Source organism: Coccinella septempunctata, chromosome 2 (genome assembly GCF_907165205.1).
Source record: "Coccinella septempunctata chromosome 2, icCocSept1.1, whole genome shotgun sequence".
In the NCBI taxonomy this organism is placed as follows: domain Eukaryota; kingdom Metazoa; phylum Arthropoda; class Insecta; order Coleoptera; family Coccinellidae; genus Coccinella; species Coccinella septempunctata.
Window position 1 is genome coordinate 41,675,937 of NC_058190.1, and position 22,629 is coordinate 41,698,565.

Here is a 22,629-nt window from a genome sequence, read left to right on the forward strand (position 1 = left end):
ATATTGTATTATTTTCTTACTTTTTGTTCGAAAAAAAATTTATTGGTTTTTCTTGGTGTGAAATATAATTATCGAAGTTTTGATTTCATAATATGTAAAGTGACACTCCAAATTTGTCTTGGGATTATTACATATGCGACGAAAAAAATTATAACTTTAATATAGCAGGGTGTCTCCCAAAAGAATTAGGTTTTGAACGAGATGGAGAGTGGAAATACAGATTATGAAAATATCACAGAAGTAGACACAGTTTGCTGCTGATTGCTGATATCGTATAAAAAAATTTCAGTTCAGTTTCGTCGGTTCCTGTAATAAAATATTTTTTATAGTGAATTTTGACGTGATGAATAAGTTTTTTGAAACTAAAGGGTCATTGCATTTATCTTGGGCTGGATTTTCTTCATTCTACTCACTTTGAAGCCATAACGAGTGCACGAAAGAGAACCCTTGTAGGAAAAACCAAAAGGCAATAATATGTAGTAGGATAGTCACATTTCTGAACTTATCGTTCTTTATCAGATAAATGCCACTTATTCTGAAAATCAACATTTTCCATTTAGGTATGAAAGGCTGCATTACAATCGAGGTAAGTCAATGAAGATACTGCATTCACAGAAGGATGAAGTTTTTATATTAGAAGTTTCAGGGGTATATCATGATTGGAAGTGAAAAACTTCCTGAATGGAATTAAGTATTGGTAAGTATTGGACTGAGAATGCTTATAATGGACAGGCGGAAGAGAAAACATTTTTTTATAAAACAAACTTTATTATTTGTGTTTCTTTCAGTGCGAGAATAGGATGAGAAAAAAATATTGTGCCTTTCAGGATAATTAATTAGTGCATCCACATGGCTCATCGAAGTGTTAATAGAGCAACACAAAGAAAATATTTTTCCAATGATTCCAAAAATACAGATTCGATCGAATATTGAAATGATGATGCCGATACTTGATGAAAATCCATAATTGAACTTGAAACAGATTATACGATTATCACAAAATGATCTTATTAAAGTCCAATTATGGATTTTCATCGAGTATCGGCATCATAAATTCAGGTTTCATTATGAAAACAAGATGTGCATCTTTCTTTATTTTCGAATATTGTACCTACCTCTCATCTGGAAGTACCTCAAGAGGTCACAATACCATCATATCGGAGAGAGTTGTACTTCAACACAAAAATCATGCATTATATTATACACAACAAATAACAAAACGAACAAAAACCTACAGGCTATCAAGTTCTTGTAATCAAGAAACTGTATCGTTTTCTGACGAGCCTATAATATATATATATATATATACAAGACCTGTCACACTTCAGGAAAGCAATAATTTTTCGAATTTTTTGAATGTATATTGAAAAATGTTGCAGATGCCCAACTTCGAAAATTTTTAAGGGATTCTTCTCAAACGAATATACTGTCGTCATTGGTGTATAACATGGTTTCTACTCTTTCTTTATGAATGATGTTATCTGTGTTGTATATCAAGTTAAAACACATCCAACATCGACCACGTTTCGTCACCTAAATTTGCAATAATTCATCTAGTGATATTTTGGGACTCGAACACTTTCACATTTCATTTTATTTTTGAATTTTTTGAACGCAGGTTATCTAGGACATAGACATAGAGACATGGACTGGACCAGCATGAAATTGGCTATTTTATAGAAAGAGAGAAATGTTCGTCAGGCAATACCTGTCCCTTTTCTGTTGACATAGACGTGAGTGTGGACAAATCAAAATTCTAGAAAAAGACAACTAGCTGACCTGATGTTCAGTTTCTCCCTGTCACTTTTTTGACGGTATTCATGCACAGATGGAAAGGGAATGCTCAGTCCATGTCCCTTATGATCTAAGACCACTAGTTTTCGTTATACAGACCCTCAAAGTTTGACAAATTTTCCAAAACACAGAAGGATATTCAACACCAGTTTTTTTCAATATATTTTTAAGATTATTGAAAACTTACCTCATTAGATACACTGCTCCAAATCGCGATGATGGAATAGATCTTGAATATTTCATAAAATAACCATATAAAGTTAAACAAGTTTAGCTTATTTGAAATCATCCCCGTGGTTACGAAGAATATACTTGTTACAAGGTCAATGAAATTCGTGGCCATCCAAACAGCCGTATCTAAGGACATTATGGAATGTAGTTTCACCATTGAATCCATCAGTTCGTAATGAATCATTGAAAGTTTCCTTAAATTCAAAATTTCTTGTTTCAAATCTCGACCATCTAACAGTTGCTTCTTCTGAACCATAGTTTTCATGGTTCTTAATATGTTAGTTGTTCTTTTATATTGATCTGATATTCTGTTATTCAAAATGAGAAATATTTGTTGGATATTTCCACATGTAAGTAACAGGAACTCACACTGTAAGGCTTGTTTGGTGGTAAAGAAGAATGGAAAAATCAAATCGGACATTTTGAAATATTGGTTTTTTCTTTGAAAGCACAAATGTATGAGTATCGTGATATTGGTGAAGGTTACTATCAGAATGAAAGATCCAAACTTTTTCTTCTTCATTCTACCCATCTTTCGCATAGTGATATACCAATGACATATATTATTCATCACAATATCATACTTCGAGCTATTGAAAACAGCCCATACCAATCTTATGATGAGACATACCGTATCTGCTACTCTCACGAAATAGACTACTCTTTCACCAAAAGCTGAAAAAATGCAATAATAATCTTGTAAGGTTTCACTAAAATAAAATGGGAGTATGGCTTTTAGTAATTTTCTTCTTAGCAATAAAGATTTATTCCTGATATTATTCCTTCCAGCATATTATAATAATACGAATTTAGGCAAGAAATAAAATCTACCCACCATTGTCACGTGACAGCTATTTCAAGGCGAGGTAAAAAGATCAATTTCGAGTTGAATTAGTGATAACGTCGAATCAAGACAAATAGGGAATTGTTGAGTTTTTCTTCAGGAACGTCGAAATTTTCCAATGTTGATTGTTTTTGGTTGTTAATTATGGGTTTGAACTAGTTTGCCTTATAAAAGTAAAAACTTCATTTAAATCATTTCTTGTAATCAAATATTTCGAAATTAATTTTGATATGACGAATAAGATTTTTTTTTAAACTACAGGCTATATATATTTGTATCAACTCACTTAGACGCCATATCGAATGCACCGAGAAGAACATTCGTAATGAATTCGAACAGACAATAACATGTAGTAGGGTCGTTGAAAATAGTTTTACATTTCTTAACTTATCATTCCCCAATATACAAACTCCACTTATGCTAAAAATCCACTGTGTCCATTTAGGTATAAGAGAGACAAGATAGTTCATCACAAATGAGGTGAAGTCAATGAAAATAACAACTTTTGCACTGCACGACGTTGTAACTATGTATCCCTGAGTTTCAGTTAGGTATACAGAGTGAGTAAAAGGTAAGGCACAAAATTATTTTTTACTATTTTGTGGAAAAATTTTCGAAGAGAATTTTTTTATCAATAGGGAGTTCATGAAGAGGGATGGTGGGTGATTGAGGTTTTTAGAAGGCTTCTCTAACTTCTTGTGTCAGAGATTGATAGACCTTTTGTTTATGAGGATGATTCGGTAATTTTTGCATCAACAATTTTCTCATTATGTGAAAAAAATTATTTACTTTATTGAATTAGAATTTTTCACTTTCTGCATTTTTTTCAAGGTGGATGACATGCCTATTTCTCATATGATACTAATTGATGAATTGAAATATAAATCACTTTTACAAAAAAGATGTAGGTACATAAAATCAACACCATTTCATCCTTCATCAAATACGTGCAGCCCAACGAAAAAGGCATTTTTTATGACACTTAAAAAACATCTATCACTTCTAAATTGTGTCATTGACCCCGAAATACATAAAAGTGAATCTAGGAATTTACTAAGTTTAAAAATATTTTTTTCATAATAAAAAAAAATTGATGAGAAACCTCATCAATGATCAAATTCTCCTCAGCAACTATAGGTCTATCTATTTCTGCCAAAAATGTTGGTGTCATCTACCCTCTACCTTTCGTATAGGTTGCATGACAAACTCTTCGATTAAACATGAAGAGTTTCATAATTCGAAAATTCGAAACAAAATTTGAGCTCTCTGAATTTTTTTTTACAAAAAAGTAAAAATACGAGGCCAAAATTTTGTGCGTTACTTTTTACTCACTCTGGAATTGGAAACTTTCTCCTTGGAATCAGGAAATGAATGTAGCAAACAAGGTATTTCGAAAAGAAAAAGCTCGTAATGGATTAGATAAAAATGAAAATATTGTTTTATTATACCTAATTGATGATTTGTTTTTTTTTTTCGGTGAGAGACTAGGATAAAAAACAATTCATTATCATATGTCTGGCAAAACAAGAGAAAAAACATACACCTCGGTCTTTTTATAGATCACAAACAGGAATATTCTTGTTTATTCGGCAAATAAAATTGATGAACTACCTCGTATCAGTGAGCAATTCATATTAGTTACAGTATAAATAAAATGGAAATTATTGAAAATATTCAGAATCTATTTAAATATTTCCCGTTTCAAAGATCCATTACTGATAAAAATAAAAGATAGAAATAAGTATATTTCAAACCATCTAATGTGATTGAGAACACTTGACTTAAATATATTATAGTTCATATATGAATGAATATAAGTAAAATTTTACAGATCCGTTGCAAAAATAGGTACTTTATTTCTTCAGTTGAACCAGTATTATGATATAAGTTGTCGCCGAAGCCACAATCTGCAATAAACGAAAAAATAAAAATAATTAATCATTCAATAACTCATCGGTTATTCATTATCATGTAAAAATATCAACAATCATGCCATAAGCATAGAAGTAGGAAAAGATATTCATATATGAGTTTGGTCAACGAAAGAATTGCTGAATAGTAATGATAGAGTTTAGTCCTTTTTTTATGGTAAACTTTTTCAAAAGATCTGGTGTTCGAAAACGTTGAAAAGTTATTGCTTTTACCTATCTATGACTTAAAATCCATGAAATAATTTCAATTCCAGTCAGTAATCCTTCTATCAATATTTGTACTTTTACTCTGCAACTTACCGTGTGTAGAAATGACCAATCTAAAGGGAAAAATCCATATGCTGTAAATTTCAATTTGCAGGTCAAAAACCTCATAGAAATGAACTGTAGATACAACAGCTTTCTATCGATTCCTCTTTTCTCGACATACTTATTCCATATATCATGTAAAATGATCACTGTTCTGTTTGCCTGAAAAAAAAAACTTCTTTATTGTTCTCTTGATGCAAATCCACTACGAGGAGTCAAGTAGTGTAATTGTGTGAATAATTTAGAAGTAGTGTATCCCAATATGTAGAGTAAATAAATTAGAACTAGTACTGTTTTCACCACAGTGATGTCAGTAGTGAGATTTTTAAATAAAAAGTGCTCTCATAATGGAAAATAAGTCCACGGAAAAATGAACAGATAGATCACTGTTTTTGTTTAAAAGAGACTGATATATAAACCTTCAAACAGAAAATGAGAAAGAGGAAAGTGGAAATTAAAACAAGAACTGGAGGAAACGAGGAATGGGAACTTGAAACAACTGGTAAAAAGCTAGTACTTCAGGAAAGAAGTGCAGAAGCACTCATACAATAAAGTAAGGAGCCTGAACTATTTCAATTCAAAGTTCCCAGAGATGATAATGAGTTCGAGTCCTAAATTCGATAATGAATAAATTTGTCACCCAAATAAAGCGTCCCTGTAGAATTGCAGAATAATATACTCACATGGAAAGAGCAGGATGCCCAAGAATCGATCAAACTAACAGTTAAAGTTACTGTTATCATAAAGCAAGAAAAGGCAAGAATAAAATTGTAATTGAATGAATAAAAAACGATGGTCACAGTGAAATAAGCTTCTGTCACGATATCGAGAAAATTCTTCATCAGTTGTAGAATTACATTAAATATAAGGATGTTGCCGAATTCCTGGACAATCTTCGTAGTCCTCCAATGAATTTCCGACAAATATTGCAACGACAAGAGTAGGTCATCAATGAAAATTGGCCGTTCTACACTTTTCTTCTTTCGTAGGTCGTCAATCGGATATTTTTCTTGTATGTTGCCAATTCTACTCAGGACGGTCTCGAGCCTTTCATTTATATGATTCAAGAGATTTTGCAGTTCTCTACAAACGATCCTCATGTAGTCGCATTCTGCAGAATCCCTCACCATCGAGAGGCACCAACTTATTATTTCATTCATCGTCCCAGTTTTTCCACTAATTCTCCAATAAAGGAGGGTGCCAGTTGTGTTGATCAAAGCGACGAGGAAAAATGTATGACTTATGACCAGTTTTAATTTTTTCAAGCGAAAACCTATACGTTTCATTTGAATACTTTTTTCGATGTTTAAGTCTTCAAAAGTTTCTGCTGTTCTATAGATGTGGAAAATCTTCGATATTATAAATATTCCTGTAGTCAAACGACATACTAGGAGTACTTCACCCATCAAACCTAAAAGGAAAACCTTTTCATTTCGAGAGCCCCTGAGAGACAATCTTGTCAGTACAGGGTGGGCAAAATTGGTGATACCTGAACTACAACTTTTTAAACCAACGAGATAGAAAAAAATGAATGTACCATTCATGTCGTCTTTTTTCGAGAAACTAATATTGCCATCAACTGCATTCCTCTATCTTCGTTTGTTTTTGAGTTATAGGCCAAAATTCGAATTTGGGCGATTTCAACTTTGGTCATTATCTCTGTTTCAGTTTGTGCTAGGATGTTGAAATGAAGACATTATATAGACACATTTTTAATAGCAATCCAATGGCGATGATTTTTTCCAACAGGTTTATTTGCTGAGCTATAACATAAAGTTGTGTTTTTTCTTATGAAAACAGTAGTTTCAGATGACTAAGAATGAATCGCCATTTTTTAACAGTTTTAGAAATATATCATACATCGCCCTCAGCCTTTCTAAGTCATTTTAAACTACTGTATTCATAAGAAAAAATACAGCTTTATCTTATAGCTCATCAAATATACCTGTTGGAAACATTCATAGTACGCCACTGGATTGCTATCAAAAAAGTGCCTGTATAATGTCTTCATTTCAACATCCTAGCTTACACAGAAACGGAGATAATGACCAAATTTTAAATTTGACCTATAACTCGAAAACAAAAGAAGATAGAGTAATGCAGTTGATGGCATTATTAGTTTCTCGAAAAAAGACGACCGTTATGTGCCATGCATTTTGCTTTATCTCGTTGGGTTGAAAAATTTGGAATTCAGGTATCACCAATTTTGCCCACCCTGTACACAAAAAACATTATAAGTGTTACTGCCAATTCACAATGATGTTAATGGTTATGGTAATGTTAAAGGTGAGCTACAATGTAAACGCTTAAATAATAATAAATAATAGAGCTACTACGATACTGTTCACATCAATGTTAATGTCAAGCGTAATGTTAATGATAATGATAAATATTTCTCGAATTTATTATTATTTAAGCGTTAACATCGTAGCTCACTTAACATTACCATTACCATTAATATCATTGTGAATTGGCAGTTACTCCCAGAAATATGTAATAATATCGGATTTTTCAGTAATTTGGTAACTGCATGCAGTTCGATGAGCTGAAAGCCCTTTCTTTAGAGTTCACTAATGAATATACAGGGTGTATTTGATGGTGAGGCTTTTTTTTCAACAGAAGGTAGAACTGGTCAAAATGAAGCCTTTCACCAAAAATCACCTATACAAAACTTTCAGAATGACAAAGTTGGAAAAAATTTAAAATGATTACTGAAATAGATCCTAATACGACCCTAGACCGTTTGTTAGCTGAATTATCGCAAAGCAGTGGGAAAAAACTCATCTCCTGATTCCACCATGTGAGATATTTAGGACATTTAGGATATTGGCTCGTTCGATATTTATCTACATGGTAATGATAATGGAAACTTAGGATTGACGAATTGTTCTCATAATTTTTTAGTACCTTAAACAATTCTATGATAGGGCTCATTTCGATTTCAACTGATAGAAGAGACTTAGGACACAAGTGTAAAAAATAGAATAATACTTCAAAATTTCACCAATAAAATTCGTCTAAATTATTCACGAATTTTTTCACAATGGGCCTCACCATCTTCTTTTTCGAATATTCCAACAATCGTCGTAAAAATGGGTTGAAATGTGGAAACATAGCATAGCATATGAGGAAACATAGCACTTTTTCAACATAACTAACATAAGCACTTTCAACAAACTGCCTCGATTTTCTAAATTTTTTTTTCAATCTAAATTGCACGATACCACAATTATGATTATCTCAAAAGTGACCTAATGCATCTGATCCGATGAATTTGATACTGAACCTTTTATTGTCCAGCCATATGTTCATGTTTTGTTTCATTTCGCGATGCCGGCGTACCCTTTCACAGTCCGGTACTTGAAATTCAATGAAATTTTGTCGAACTTCTAGGGCTTGTATCTCAGCCATCTTGGATATTTTATATATACAATTTTTGGTTAAACCTGGTTCTACCTTCTGTCAACAAAAAGCCTCACCTTTGAAAACACCCTCTAACAACACAAAAAATCCATGATTTCGATCTCCCAGAGGTGCAGAATTAGCTTCTCACAACATCGCCTCAAACTGGTAGTTTTAGATAATGACACTGACTCACTTCTTTTATGTGCCTCCTGGCGTGGAGCAAAAGCGGCTAAAACTGTACATGAAAAATACAAAATGTGAAAGAGTAATGTTGCACCATATAGGCAAAATTTGTTAGAATCTGCTTTTTGAAACGTCGTCAGTCCAAAAACTGGGAAAATCCATCGATTGATTATTGAAGCGAAATTTATTCTTAGCATAGTTATGATGATATTGAATGTGAGTATGGGAAGCTTATTTCGTGACAAGTTTGGAGTCACAAGGGTGACTCTGTTCATTACGTCTAATAGTGTTTACCACAGTTAATGAGCTATTTGTTAATATGTAAAAATGAGTTATAAATTATAGGTTTACGTTGATGGTCTATTCACGAATTTGTCATTTGTATATTTTGATTGATGGATATTAAGATGTCTGAAAACATGGTGTATGCTCTGATTAGATTTTGTTTTTCCCATTTTCTATTGAAATCATATTGAATTACCCTCCACATGAGTACAATTTGAAAATAAAAATTATCACGGAGAAGAAAAATAGGTATCTGGAGATTTGTTTTTACAACGAAAATTAAAGTGTAAATCACAAATATTCATTAACATCTGAGAATATGATCCAGTTCATTTTTTTCTCGTTGGTGGATCGAGATCAACGAAGAAATCAAGATAATTAAGTATTTATTGATTAATGGAGAACAAATCATAATTTTGTGCTGAAAATTTGCATTTTGCGATTTTCGACAATGAAAATTTCTACAAGGGGGAGATTTTTCTTCTTTTTTCTTTCCAGGGTATACAATTATATGTGTCCATTCATTTTCGGACATTGTGTAGAGTAGGTATAAGTCTTAGAAAAAAAAAAGATTTTGATCAACTCAACTGACGGCATAAAATGAATATTTTATATTAAAGGGGTTGAATCGATTAAAGTTCTTCCAGAGGAAAATGAATAGCCTTTCGACAAAAACAAGCTGGTATCCCACAAAAACACAAAAAAATGAAAACTGGGTGGAAGAAAAGAAATGCCTACATCAAATATTAGCCTCAGAGGCGTATACATCACCAATATTCGGAAAATACTGATTCATTTCGTTGTCAGAAACAAAAACATACCTTCATTGCTAGGGAATCCCACATATAAATAATATAAAAATCTTGATGAAATTGGTAGATGAGCCAGGAAAAATGTAACAATATCTCTCTTCTTTCGAAAAAAGCTATAACAAAAGTATACAAAACGTTCACAGCTTCTATTATATTTATAATCAGTCTTAGGGCAACATTGAATGTTTCTATAGATTGAAGATCTTTTATCAACGAAACTAATCGAAAATGTACATAGCAAACGTTCGCTATGCCCAAATCTTTATCTGAATTGTCTCCAATAAAATCGTTTCCTTCTTCACCAGGTGAATCTTCTTCAATATTTTCGAGAATTCTCATCAGCTGATTGTTCAAAGTTAGGAACGCATCTTCTGTCCTCTTCAGCAGATTTCGTATCAAACAAATTTCTATAGAGTCCCTCATAACACCTGTCGTCCAACAGCAAGTATCACAAAAATAAGTGATTGAACTTCTCCAAGGAATTTTGAACAAGTTTATGTATATGATTATATAAAGAAGTACGAAAAGTAGAATATTACTTCCACTTCTTGTTTTAGGATTCAGCTGGTATCTTCGAATGAATGGATTCTCGGACATCAGCTTTTTAATTATCTGTCCCACTTTATGGGAATGTGCAATATTCCAGATAATTCGAACAATAATCACTATCAACTCAAGGTATCGACAGACTGTCAAAACATTAATGCGCATTTCATCCATCAAAAAAGTTTCGTTCAGCTCAGTGTTATTTTTGTTCAAAAACAGTCTAGGACCCGATTGAACGACAAAAATTAGCCATCCGACATAACACAAAATATTGATTAATGCACCAATCGACATCAGAAATATTTTCCAATAATTGATTCTCTCATTTGTCCAAAAGAAATTTCCATTTATGGCTTGTAGCCAAAAAAACCATTGAGGTAAAGGAAGAAATAAATTGGTTTCGAACATTCGGAAAGATGTAATGTACAAGAAAGACTGAGAAGATCAGTGTGTGGTTTTTAATGATATTTATTTATTCCATTTGGTTTTCATTATGAGCAATCAACTAAAATGTTATTACAAGTAGTCATTATCGATCAATTATATTATGAACAGAAGCGATCATCAGAGATGTTCAACTCGAATTAAAAGGTATAGTCATATCTTAACGTACAAGAAAAGGGGAATATCTAGTTAGCCGGTAGATTAAAATTAACGCACATTCCAAAAATCTCAATTTTAATGGAAGTTAACTCTACATTGACTTTATAACTTATTTTTTATGTTCTCTCGGGAAGGTTTTGAACGAAACAAGACACAATAAATGGAAGAAAAATTCAGGATTTCACCGAATCTTATGTGGAAGAAGAGAAAAAAGAAAGAACAATTTTCAAAATACTGAAATACTGATAAGTGATTTAATACTTGGTATTTCCACCCCTTGCGTTAATTACAGCTCGGCAACAACGGTTCATACTTAAAATGAGTGATCTTAAAATGTTCTGATCTAATCCTTCCCAGATTTCTCCGAGTTGGATTCCTAACTCATTAAGAGTAGCTAGATGATTTTCTGAACTTCTCAGCCTTCTATTGAGGTTGTCCCAAACCTGCTCAATCGGATTGAGATCTGGACTTCTTGCCGGCCATTCCACTCGAGAGACTTCAACCTATTCAAGGTACTCCTGAACGATGCGCGCACGATGGGGTCTGGCATTATCGTCCATAAAAATGAAATTTTCTCCAATGTATGGGGCAAATGACACTACATGCTCTTCAAGAATGTTCCTTATATACTTATCAGCATTCATAGCTCCATTATCAACGACCACTAGGTCTGTGCGAGCAGTCAAAAATATTCCACCCCATACCATAATCGATCCTCCCCCGAAACCAGTAGTATTCAGGAAATTGCACTGAGCATATTTTTCATGTGGACGTCTGTATACAAGGGAACGTCGATCACAATGGTAGAGGCAGAATCTAGACTCATCTGTGAAGATAACTCTTTCCCAATCGGCCTCTTCCCAATGGATATGCTCTCTCGCGAAATCCAAACGCGCCCTTCGATGGGCTGGGGTAAGAGCTGGGCCACTTGCCGCGACACGAGGCCTTAAATCATATTCTCTGAGGCGATTTCTTATTGTCTGAGTGCTAATTTGCACCTCATGAGTTTGCTCAAGCTGAATTTGAAGGAGGCGAGCGGTTGCAAACCGTTGTCTCAACGAAGAAACTCTCAAGTAGCGTTCTTGAATGGCAGTTGTTACCCGTGGTCTACCCATAGACATAGGTAATAAGTCTATGGGTCTACCCTGTCCTGGTCTTCGGACATTCATACCTGTCTCCCTGAATCGCTGCAACATTCTGGACACACTTGTATGGGAAACTCCAAACCTTTCTGCAATTCTTGTGTATGTCCACCCTTCTTCTCGCAAAACTACCGCTTGGGCACATTCCTCTTGGGTCAAATTGCGTGTTTCGCGTTGCATAGCGATCGAGTGTAGAAAATCAAACGGAAGAAAAACTATTGATCTCTAGAATTGATCGAGAACAACTGATTTTAGAATGGAGCCAATACATTCAAAATCTGATAATATCATCTTTTTTTATTCCTGCTGGGAAAAAACATCTGTATTGAAGAAAACCGTTGAAAGTGGATAACATATGCATGCATAATTCTGATAAAAATAATTATCATTGAGAACACCTTCAGTTGTAGAATAAATTTGAGATTTCCATAATGTGCGTTAATTTTTTTGCGCAGTGTACTTTTCAATAAATGCTGCTCGTCAAATTGACGAAATAGGTACATAAATTCATAACAGCCTGTTAAAAAAATGCGATTAGTCCGTTAGAATCGAATAAAAATCCTCGAAAGATGCGAAAACGACGCATCATTGGTCATTTTCAATCGTGAATGCACAATACAATATTATATATGTTACGGCTAAAGATAGGTGTGAACATAAACTTAAGATTAGCCGGCTAAACTTAGGTTTAGCTTCGGGTATTTGCTAATGTTAGTTTCTTCTATCTTTAGCCGGCTAAACTTAAGTGTAACCACATCCCATCGGCTAAAAATGTAAAAGGTTCGAGGGGCGAAAATTTTCGGCAATTAAAAGAATGTAAAGAAATAGCAATACGAGTATAATCAAACTATCAATGCAATGCTTTTTTTGTATGAATCTCACATATTTTAATAGCAGAAAAGCATTCTGTTAAGCAGTTGAGAAATTGGAGAATGAACATATATTTGTGTCAGCTGTGTCTCAACGAATTCTTATTGACGAATCTAAAAATCTAAACGCTTGATGACAAAATTCATGACATGCTATTTTGAGTGTGAGGGAAAACTGTAGTGTTAATGATTATTTTTCATCTTGTTATTATTCATAATTTGAGGGGAATTGAATGAGCAGAAGGATATAATGAAGACAAGAATGATGCCGCGAACTTCCTCATCAAAGAACCAAAGGTTAAATTCTAGAAAACTATAAGTAGAAGTACCCAATCTTGTTTGTCGTTAAGCGGACTATTTGGCTCAAAGATTATAGAGTTAACTCTATAATCTTTGATTTGGCTGATAAGCTCAGCTTTACGATGAATGCACTTGTATCCCCCGGGATGATTCATCAAGGCTGGCGACAGGCCATATTTTGGAACCCGTATGTTCAATGACTCGTGAAGAAATTTTCAACAAAATCAGCTAGAGAAAGTGTTTTCTCAACTATGTTCATGTTCATAGTTTTTTTTTGTTCTTTTTGCGAAAGAATTGGTTGGAAAGAAATTGCAACGTTAGAAACTATAGTTCCTATTTCGTAATTTTTCCATAAACCCAATTATTGAATGGTAGGGAAAATATACTTTTGTTTACGGAAAAAAAATTTTATGTCTAATATCTCATTTTCGTGTGAGGTCATATTATGGTTTGTCACAAATTAGGCTTGGTTTGAACAGCATTAATCTCCTAAACGGATGAAAATAACTCGTTAAATGTTGAGTTGAAAACCCATGGGCGTTATGTAATACAACCCTAATACATTCGATGCTCTTTTGCATATTTCAATTCTAAAAATTTAAACAAAAAAGTGGCCGTGTGCGTTCGTCCTCTCCCATCCGACCATTCATGAGACATCACCTCTCCGCGTGCCCATCGAATACATTTTTAGCCGTTCCGTTTTGGGTAATGTGCACATTAGCCGGCTAAAGATGAAATGCCCTGACGCAGATGAATATTTTATCGAACTTTAGCCGATCCTCGAATATAAACCTAAGTTTAGCCGGCTAATCTTAAGTTTACGCTCACACCTATCTTTAGCCGTAACATATATATGGAATAAAATTGAAGTTATAGGATACTAGTCGTTTGGAATAAAATATATCAAATGTGTTAAATCCATGAAAGTTCTCAATAATAAATAATCTCAAGCTTTTCCAATGCCTTTCGACATAAAAAAAGGAAACTGGTAGAAAAGGAAGAATGCCTGTTTCAAATATTGGCCTTAGAGACGAAAGGAATAGAATCGTACCTACACACTACCAATTCATAGGAAAAAATTGATTTGTTTGGAAACAAAAACATACCTTTGTTACAAGAGAATCCCACATATAAATAATATAAAAATCTTGATGAAATTGGTAGATGAGCCAGGAAAGATGTAACAATATTTCTCTTCTCTCGAAAAGAGCTATAACAAAAGTATACATACAAAACGTTCACAGCTTCTATTATATTTATAATCAGTCTTAGGGCAACATTGAATGTTTCTATAGCTTGAAAATCTTTTATCAACGATACTAATCGAAAATGTACATAGCAAACGTTCGCTATGCCCAAATCTTTATCTGAATTGTCTCCAATAAAATCATTTCCTTCTTCACCAGACAAATATTTTTCAATATCTTCGAGAATTCCTATCAACTGATTGTTCAAAGTGAGGAAAGCATTTTCCGTCCTCTTCAGCAGAGTTCGTATCAAACAAATTTCTATAGAGCCTGTCGTCCAACAGCAAGTATCACAAAAATAAGCAATTGAACTTCTCCAAGGAATTTCGAAAAAGTTTATGTATATGATTATATAGAAGATTACGTAAAAAAGAAAAGGGCTTCCACTTCTTGTATTAGGATTCAGCTGGTACCTTCGAATGAATAGATTCTCGGTCATGATTTTTTCAATGATTTCCCCAACCTTATAAGAATGTGCAATATTCCAGCTAATTCGAACAAAAATCACCATCAACCCCAGTGATCGACAGACGGTCAATACAATAATGCGCATTTCATCCATCAAAAAAGTTTCGCACAACTCAGTGTTATCTTTGTTCGTAAACAGTATAGGACCTGATTGAGCGACAAAAATTAGCCATCCGACATATGCCGAAATATTGATTAAGACACCAATCAGCATCAGACACATTTTCCAATAATTGATTCTCTCATTTGTGCAGAAGAAATTTCCATTTATGGCTTGGAGCCAAAAACACCAAAAGGAAGAAAAAAATTGGTTTCGAACATTTGGAAAGATGCAATGTACAAGAAAGACTGAGAAGATTAGAGTGTGGTTTTCAATGATGTTCATTTCAGTTCATTTGGTTTTCATTATGAGCAATCAACTAAAATGTTATTACAAGTAGTTATTATCGATCTATTATAATACAAACAGAATCGATCATCATCAGAGATGTTCAACTTGAATTGAAAGGTATGGCCCTATCTTAACATAGGAGAAACGGAAACATACCTTTGTTGCAAGAGAATCCCACATATAAATAATATAAAAATCTTGATGGAATTGGTAGATGATCCAGGAAAAATGTAACAATATTGCTTTCCTCTCGAAAAAAGCTACAACAAAAGTATAGATGACGTTTACAACTTCTATTATATTTATAATCAGTCTTAGGGCCACATTGAATGTTTCTATAGCTTGAAGATCTTTCATCAATGATACCAATCGAAAATGTTGATAGCAAACATTCGCTATTCCTGAAGCTTCATCTGAATTTTCCTCAAAAAAATCGTTTCCTTTTTCGCCAGATGAATCTTCTCCAATGTCTTCGAGAATTCTCATCAGCTGATTGTTGAAAGTTAGGAACGCATCTTCTGTCCTCTTCAGCATCATTTGTATTAAACAAATTTCTATTGAGTCCCTAATAACGCACCCTGCCAAACAGCAAGTATCACAAAAATGACGAATTGAACTTCTCCAAGGAATTTCGAAAAAATGTATGTATATAATTATATAGAGGAGTACAAAAAGTAGAAAACCGCTTCCATCTCTTGTTTTAGGATTTAGCTGATATCTTCGAATGAAGGGATTCTCGGTCATCAGCTTTTCAATTATCTGTCCCACTTTATGAGAATGTGCAATATTCCAGATAATTCGAACCACAATTACTATCACCTCAATGGATCGGCAGACTTCATTGACGCGCATTTTATCCATTAGGAAAGTTTGGAACAACTTAGTGTTTTCCTTGTTCAACAGTCCAGGATCTGCGTGAATCACAAGAAACATCCATCCCACATACGACAAAATATGGATTGATGCACCAATGAGCATCAGAAATATTTTCCAGTAACTGATTCCTTCATCTATCCAGAAGAAATTTCCATTTAAAGCTTGCAACCAAAAAAACCATTGAGGTAAAGGAATGAACATATTAGTGTCAAATATATTCGTACTGTACTTAAATGACTGATAGGAATTATGTGTGGTTCCAACATTGATGTATATTTCAATTCGATACGGTTTTCATTGTAAGCAATCAACTGAAATATTATAACAGGTCAACTAATATGAAAACATCATCGATTTTCATATTCAATTGAATTGAGTGGTATGGTAGTATAGTCATATCTTAACACATAATAGAAGAATAGGGAAAAACTATAATAGATTGTCCTATGCTTGTTCGATTAGACACACATTTTCGGTTAATGTGCAACATATCAAATTGAAAACAAATAAACCCATTAATTGAGTAGATATAGCAGATATAAAAAACAAGATCCCGTCAAAAATCCTCTTCAAAATATACCCTTTATCCAGTGGCGTATCCAGAGTCTGAGTTTGGGGAAGAACTGGCAAGTTTTAGGGGGAGAATGTAATTCTGTTCATCGTTTTAGTTGTTCAAAAGGAAGATATTCGTCGTCGGCATACATATGCTCTGACTGAAACTCGATTTTCGGTTTACTTTTCGTATTGATTTCAGATCGATGATTGAATCTATACACCATGTCAAGTTGTACTTCAGAAATGATCAATTGAAATTCAGATTAGTCAAGTTTATTTCAGGAACCGTCAATTGTATTTCAGCTAAGTCAATTTTATTTCAGAAATGGTCATTTGAAATTCTGTTCCAGTTACCTACATTTATTCTAATTGAATAAATATTCTTTATAGAGTGTACAAGACAAAAACAACTCAATTTCTGTTTGAAAATTGTATAGTTTTTGTTTGAGAAAAATGGTGTTACATATATGTAACGCTAATAGCTACAGTTACTGAGAAATAACATAGATTTTCCAGTGAAATTTGCGTTACATATGTGTAACACTAGGTTATTATGGGTTAATTTCAAAACCCCACTTGTTAATCAGATTAATCATTTTTGTAATTCAGAAACCCTAATTTGTAATTCAGAAACCATCATTTCTATTCCAGTTTATGAACGTGTTGATTGTCTAAAGGATTTATTTGCTAGCTCAGTACAGGGTGATGATGAAAAAAAAAATACAATCACGCAGGAAATTGAATTGCCTTTCCAACAAGGTGCTGCTCGCCCCCTTTTCCCTATTCAAAAATGAGAGCTGTTGGGGTTGCGGCTAGAGGGGTAGTGATATCAAACTCATTTGAACAACCTCATTTTTACCCCTTTCAACAAAAATTGACCTGTCTGGGCGTTTTTTCGTTATTCCATGCCAAAGCTCAAAATTCGGGGTGGAAAGTTATGGATGGCCCAACCTGTATATACCGAGCAGATATCTTCAGTAACTAGCGAAACTATGAAGTCAGGTTTTCAGATATGGCATAGCTCATTATGAAAACTTAAAATGGCTATATCTTCTTATCCAGGCCGAATCAGAACTTGTAAAGGAAAACAGTTGAATCAACACTATCTATACAGGGTGTTTCCTAATTGAATGTCAATATTTATGGGAGTGATTTTTGGGCCCATTTTAAGAAAAAAACTCCATATGAACATATGTCCTTAACGTCTTACCTTTTGAGATACAGGGTGGTATTATTTAGACAGTCAGAGGCACGCCACTGACTGTATTCAGCTATGAGCAAATTTGATCTCATGAATTTTTTTAGTCCGACGCACCGGTTTCATCTAAAAAATTCAATCTACGTTTGTCTCTGCAGGGTGATATTGTCATATGTATGTATTAAGGATTTTGTTATGATCATGCAGAGAAACGGTTTCTATTTTTTTAAGCGGAAACCGTGAATCGGATTGAAAAAAGTCGAGTGATCAACTTTGGTAAGAAATGATTGGGAATTTCGAAAATAATTTTTATTTCAGGAAAAATCTGTGGCGTACCATCAATGTCTGCCAAAATTGGTAGGTCAAATAACGTACGAACGCCACTGGTGGAAATTAAGAAAAAAGTGATACATTAAAAAATGCCTCTTGTTTCATAGTATACATGTATGACAGGTTTCATGTAAATATTTGAAGTGGTATTGTAGATATTGATAATAAATGATTTATTTTTGAAAACTTCACTACCCTGTATCTCAAAAGGTAAGACGTTTAGGATATATGTTCATATAAAGCTTTTTTCTTAAAATGGGCCCAAAAATCACCCCCATAAGTATTGATATTCAATTAGGAAACACCCTGTATGTACAAATCAAGGACTCACCCTGTATAAAAAGTATAAAATAATAAATCCTCACTCACTTCAGATGGCAAAGAGCCCCATGTATTGAAAATACAATACATCCTGGCAAATTGATAAATCAACCAACTAGTATGGAGTATCAGATCGCCATAGCCCCAAAGTGCCTCAATGAAAAAGTAAATGACGTTCACAGCCTCGGCAATATCGATCATCAATCTCACAGCAATATTGAGCGTCATCACCGATTCGAAATCATTCAACACATTCATAAGTTCCAGATGATGATACGATATTTTTTTCAACAGGGAAATATTGCAGCTTTGTTGCAGGACCTCTGGGATGTCATTTCGATGTCCAGCATTTGGTAGCAACTGTTCGTTTAGAATCTCGAATAAATATTTCAATTTCGCCAAAATCACTCTGACGAAGTGTATTTCGATTACATCCCTTATGATAACGCCAATCCATGAGCAGTTTTCACATATCTGATAGAAAAATTTCCATTGGACGTCGAAAATAAGATTATAAGCCAGGATGAATATGAAAAATGTCAATAATGAAAAATTGTCTCTTTCGACAACGAAACTCTTAGGTTTTCTTCTTATTTTCAAATTCAACTCGTATATTGTGTCCACAATTCGGCAGAGTTTTTGTGAGTTCGCAATATTCCAAATTATTCTGAAGATATTGAGTATTAATTCTAATATTCTACAGATTGTTATGACTTGAGTGTCGAGTTTTTCGATATAAAATTTTTTGCTTTGGCCCAAACCATTCTCAATAGTGTGTCCTCCATCCCATTTGCCAAACCAATATAATATAATATACACCATGCTTATACCATGAGCAATGTTCAGAAGAACCATCGAGATAATTTTGTAATGTATCCTGTGATCTTCCCCAATGAAGAAATTGGCATTAAACGTTTGAAGCCAACTCACCCAGGGTGGTATCGAATACTTATTATTATGCATATCTTCTAAGAGTTTCTCAAGTTAGGTAAACTCTTGAGGTACACCTAACAGAAAAATAACTAATATTTCTGAAAATATCTAGATAAACAACCGAAGTATTTATCACTCTAATCATATTTTCATAAGTTAATTGGTAGGTACATTTGGGAAATGACAATACCTCAATTCATGAAATGAAATCGTTCTACTTGATAGTAGTCACTTGGTCGATTGGTATTTACCTATCTATGTATAATGTATCGATTAGTAAATATGACTTGTTATTGTAGAACATGTGAAATGATCTCAATGAAGGGTTCAACATGTTCAACGATTTCTCGGATATCATTCAAACTTTCACTTTCGGTAAATTTCATTCTGAAGAACTTTCATTAATGATTGTTTTCTTGTAACAAATGAGGCTAGCCGCAAACGTACTTGTCATACCTACTTATATACTGCGCTAAACTCATACCCATTGATATTTATTATATGGAGATTCAAAGGTTTGCTTCATCGATATTATTCTACAGGGCTGAATAACACTCATTTGTTTCCCAAGGTCAAAAACAATTTGCTGCCCCTTAGAACTAAGTTTTTCTAACCTTGGTAGTACTTATCCTCAATTTGTAACAATAAAAACGTGAAATAGTCTGTCTCTTTTGCTATCTTCGTGACAATAAAATGAAATATTTTGATAATTTCATAATTCTAATGGGTACACACTATTTTCTTATTGTTTTACTGATTCGTTATTCGCCAAAAAATTTGCCACCTTTACAACATAGAGAAAGAGCTTTTCATTTAAATCGAATTATGCATTAAAATAAGAAAACAACAGAATCAGCAACAAATACCACATGGTTTCTTATACCACCATCTGCAGCCAAAAGAATATGATAAAAACAACTTAAAATATCCAGTTTTTCCTAATAAGCAACACATGTAAAACTAATGTTTCTGATAACTTCAGGAGGAAAGCCAAGAATAAAGAGAAATTTATACGTTGTCCCTATAAATTGTTGAGGAGTCTAGTTATTGAGAAATGCTATAACTTACTTCTTCCTGCATCCGATTCCATATTTCTATCAAAATTGTGCACAAAAACAAGAGAAAGATGATCCAAAGAGCTGATCTGAGTGATTCTCTGATGTCTTTCTCCAGTACAACCAAAATCAATAAATATGTACAATTTATTACTTGCACAATTTTGACGAAGAAGGTTAGAGTTATTGTGAGCGTTATTTCTCGGCAGACACGATGATTCAGCTCGGAATATTCGAAGATTTTCAAACTGATGTTTCGTAAAACGAGAAATTCAGATTGTTTTTCCTGATAATTCATTGAATTTTTCAGATTCGAAATTTGTACATTTATTTCAGTGATTCTCCATGCGATATTCGACAATATCGATTCTAAGAAATGGAACTCAACTACATCTTTCACTTGGATGAAAATCCAAACGAACATATAGTATTTCTTGTTGGAACCAGAAGCAGTCAACTCTACAGACATAGCAGCTGCTAAACTCATGAGGAGTCCTAGAAATTTCCCTGATATTATAATAATAATAATAAGGATAAATTCAGACGCATACCACCCGACGATATGAATATCGACAAGTGTTACGATCTGAATTGAGCTAGCCCAAACGATATTCATATCGTCGGGTGGTATGCGTCTGAATTTATCCTTATTATTTTATCCATTGCCATGTTAGGCGTAATCACAGTCTTCCCTGATATTCTTCGATTTGGGTTACTATTCGCGTGACAGTCATTCAAAATAGTGCCAATTCGATCAGATTTATAGAAGAACCAACACAGTTTCAGTATTGTGATGCTGACTTCGAAAAACCTTGAATAAGATGAGGCAGACTTCAGAAAACCTGGAAATAATTATATCGATAGTATGCTAGCCAAGAAATCGCAAAAACATCATAAGAGGAGGTGTTTGAAACAAAAATTGGGCTGAAGGATAACTAAACTCTTGGATCCTTCTGGATGTGCTTAAAAAATCAACGAGGGCTACAAAATCGAATGAAACACAGAAAAACATCATGCTCACCTAAAGAATAGACAGTGTTTTCACTATCGAGAAAATCATCCATCAGGAAAAAACATCCTATGTAAAATCCATGTATGGCAATGAAAAACAGTAATTTGATTTCCCAAAGTGGTTCTTCCTTTTCGAAAATCAAACCGCTGAAAGAATAGAACCAATACGACCAGCCGTAATTAGCCATATTATAAAAAGGCTAGAAAGCGGAAGCCATAATCAACCATAACGTCAAATCAAGCAAATTACTCAAGTAATATATCGAGTAGAAATGAAATGATAAACCATATTGTTGGATACTCAATTCATATCATTAATTGGTGGCAAGACCGAAATCGAATTGTTGATACGTTCAATTATTTATGGATGAGTTATTTTGTTGCTAGTTTTACCAATTTCTAGATGACCTTTGCGATAATTCACTATTCACTCTACGGAAAACTTCAACAGCTTCACTGGCTGACTGAAATTCGTTCCTATTATTGATGCCTCATAAGCAGGGAGTAAATGTCCAGGGTGGGCAAAATTCGTTGTCTACTCAGTTGTTCTCGAGAACTATAGCAGCTAGAAGAAAACGGATGACACATTTCCGAGCTCATTTTCGGAGAAAAAAAGAATGGTGAAAACCGCAGCCTCCTACGATACTTCGTTTTTGAGTTTGACAATTTCGAAAATTTCTCATAACTTTTTTGTCTTTGAAGTTACAAATCTGAAACTTGAACCTTCTACAGGCACTTTTTTACGTAGACTCCACTGATGAGCTCAAAATATTTTTTCATTTCGAATCAATAGGTGAACTTTCATTTTTTTAAATGCAAACATTTATTGAATATGTTTTTTTTTTAATTGGAAAAAAATCTTTTGTCATTAGATTCTACGTATGAAAGTGCCTAAGAAGGTTTGAGTTTCAGATCTGTAACTGCAAAGACAAAAAAGTTATGAGAATTTTTTGGAATCGTCAAAATCTCAATTTCTGTTTATAACTCGAA

At 33.7% G+C, this 22,629-nt stretch overlaps 1 protein-coding gene across 1 annotated transcript; it reads right to left on the reverse strand.

Annotated features, from left to right (window-relative positions):
• Window positions 1-4,594: 4,594 nt before the first annotated feature.
• On the reverse strand, window positions 4,595-21,844 carry LOC123307160. The gene is made up of 8 exons (XM_044889377.1): window positions 21,650-21,844; window positions 21,345-21,470; window positions 15,517-15,938; window positions 14,361-14,733; window positions 8,708-8,845; window positions 5,793-6,520; window positions 5,101-5,271; window positions 4,595-4,776 (listed from the first exon to the last, which is right to left on the reverse strand). Exons 1-8 carry the CDS (start codon window positions 21,825-21,827, stop codon window positions 4,723-4,725), a joined length of 2,190 nt encoding a protein of 729 aa, XP_044745312.1. The 5' UTR covers window positions 21,828-21,844; the 3' UTR covers window positions 4,595-4,722.
• Window positions 21,845-22,629: the final 785 nt, after the last annotated feature.

What these genes read in the sequence shown, in the direction of transcription:
- LOC123307160 (XM_044889377.1), bottom strand. Translation starts at nt 21,827, where the DNA reads ATGGCTAATTACGGCTGGTCGTATTGGTTCTATTCTTTCAGCGGTTTG. An exon ending in AAACACTGTCTATTCTTTAG is followed by an intron (nt 21,471 to 21,649) that starts GTGAGCATGATG and finishes AATTATTTCCAG; the next exon opens with GTTTTCTGAAGTCTGCCTCA. An exon ending in GAATGACTGTCACGCGAATA is followed by an intron (nt 15,939 to 21,344) that starts GTAACCCAAATC and finishes GCTGTTTGGCAG; the next exon opens with GGTGCGTTATTAGGGACTCA.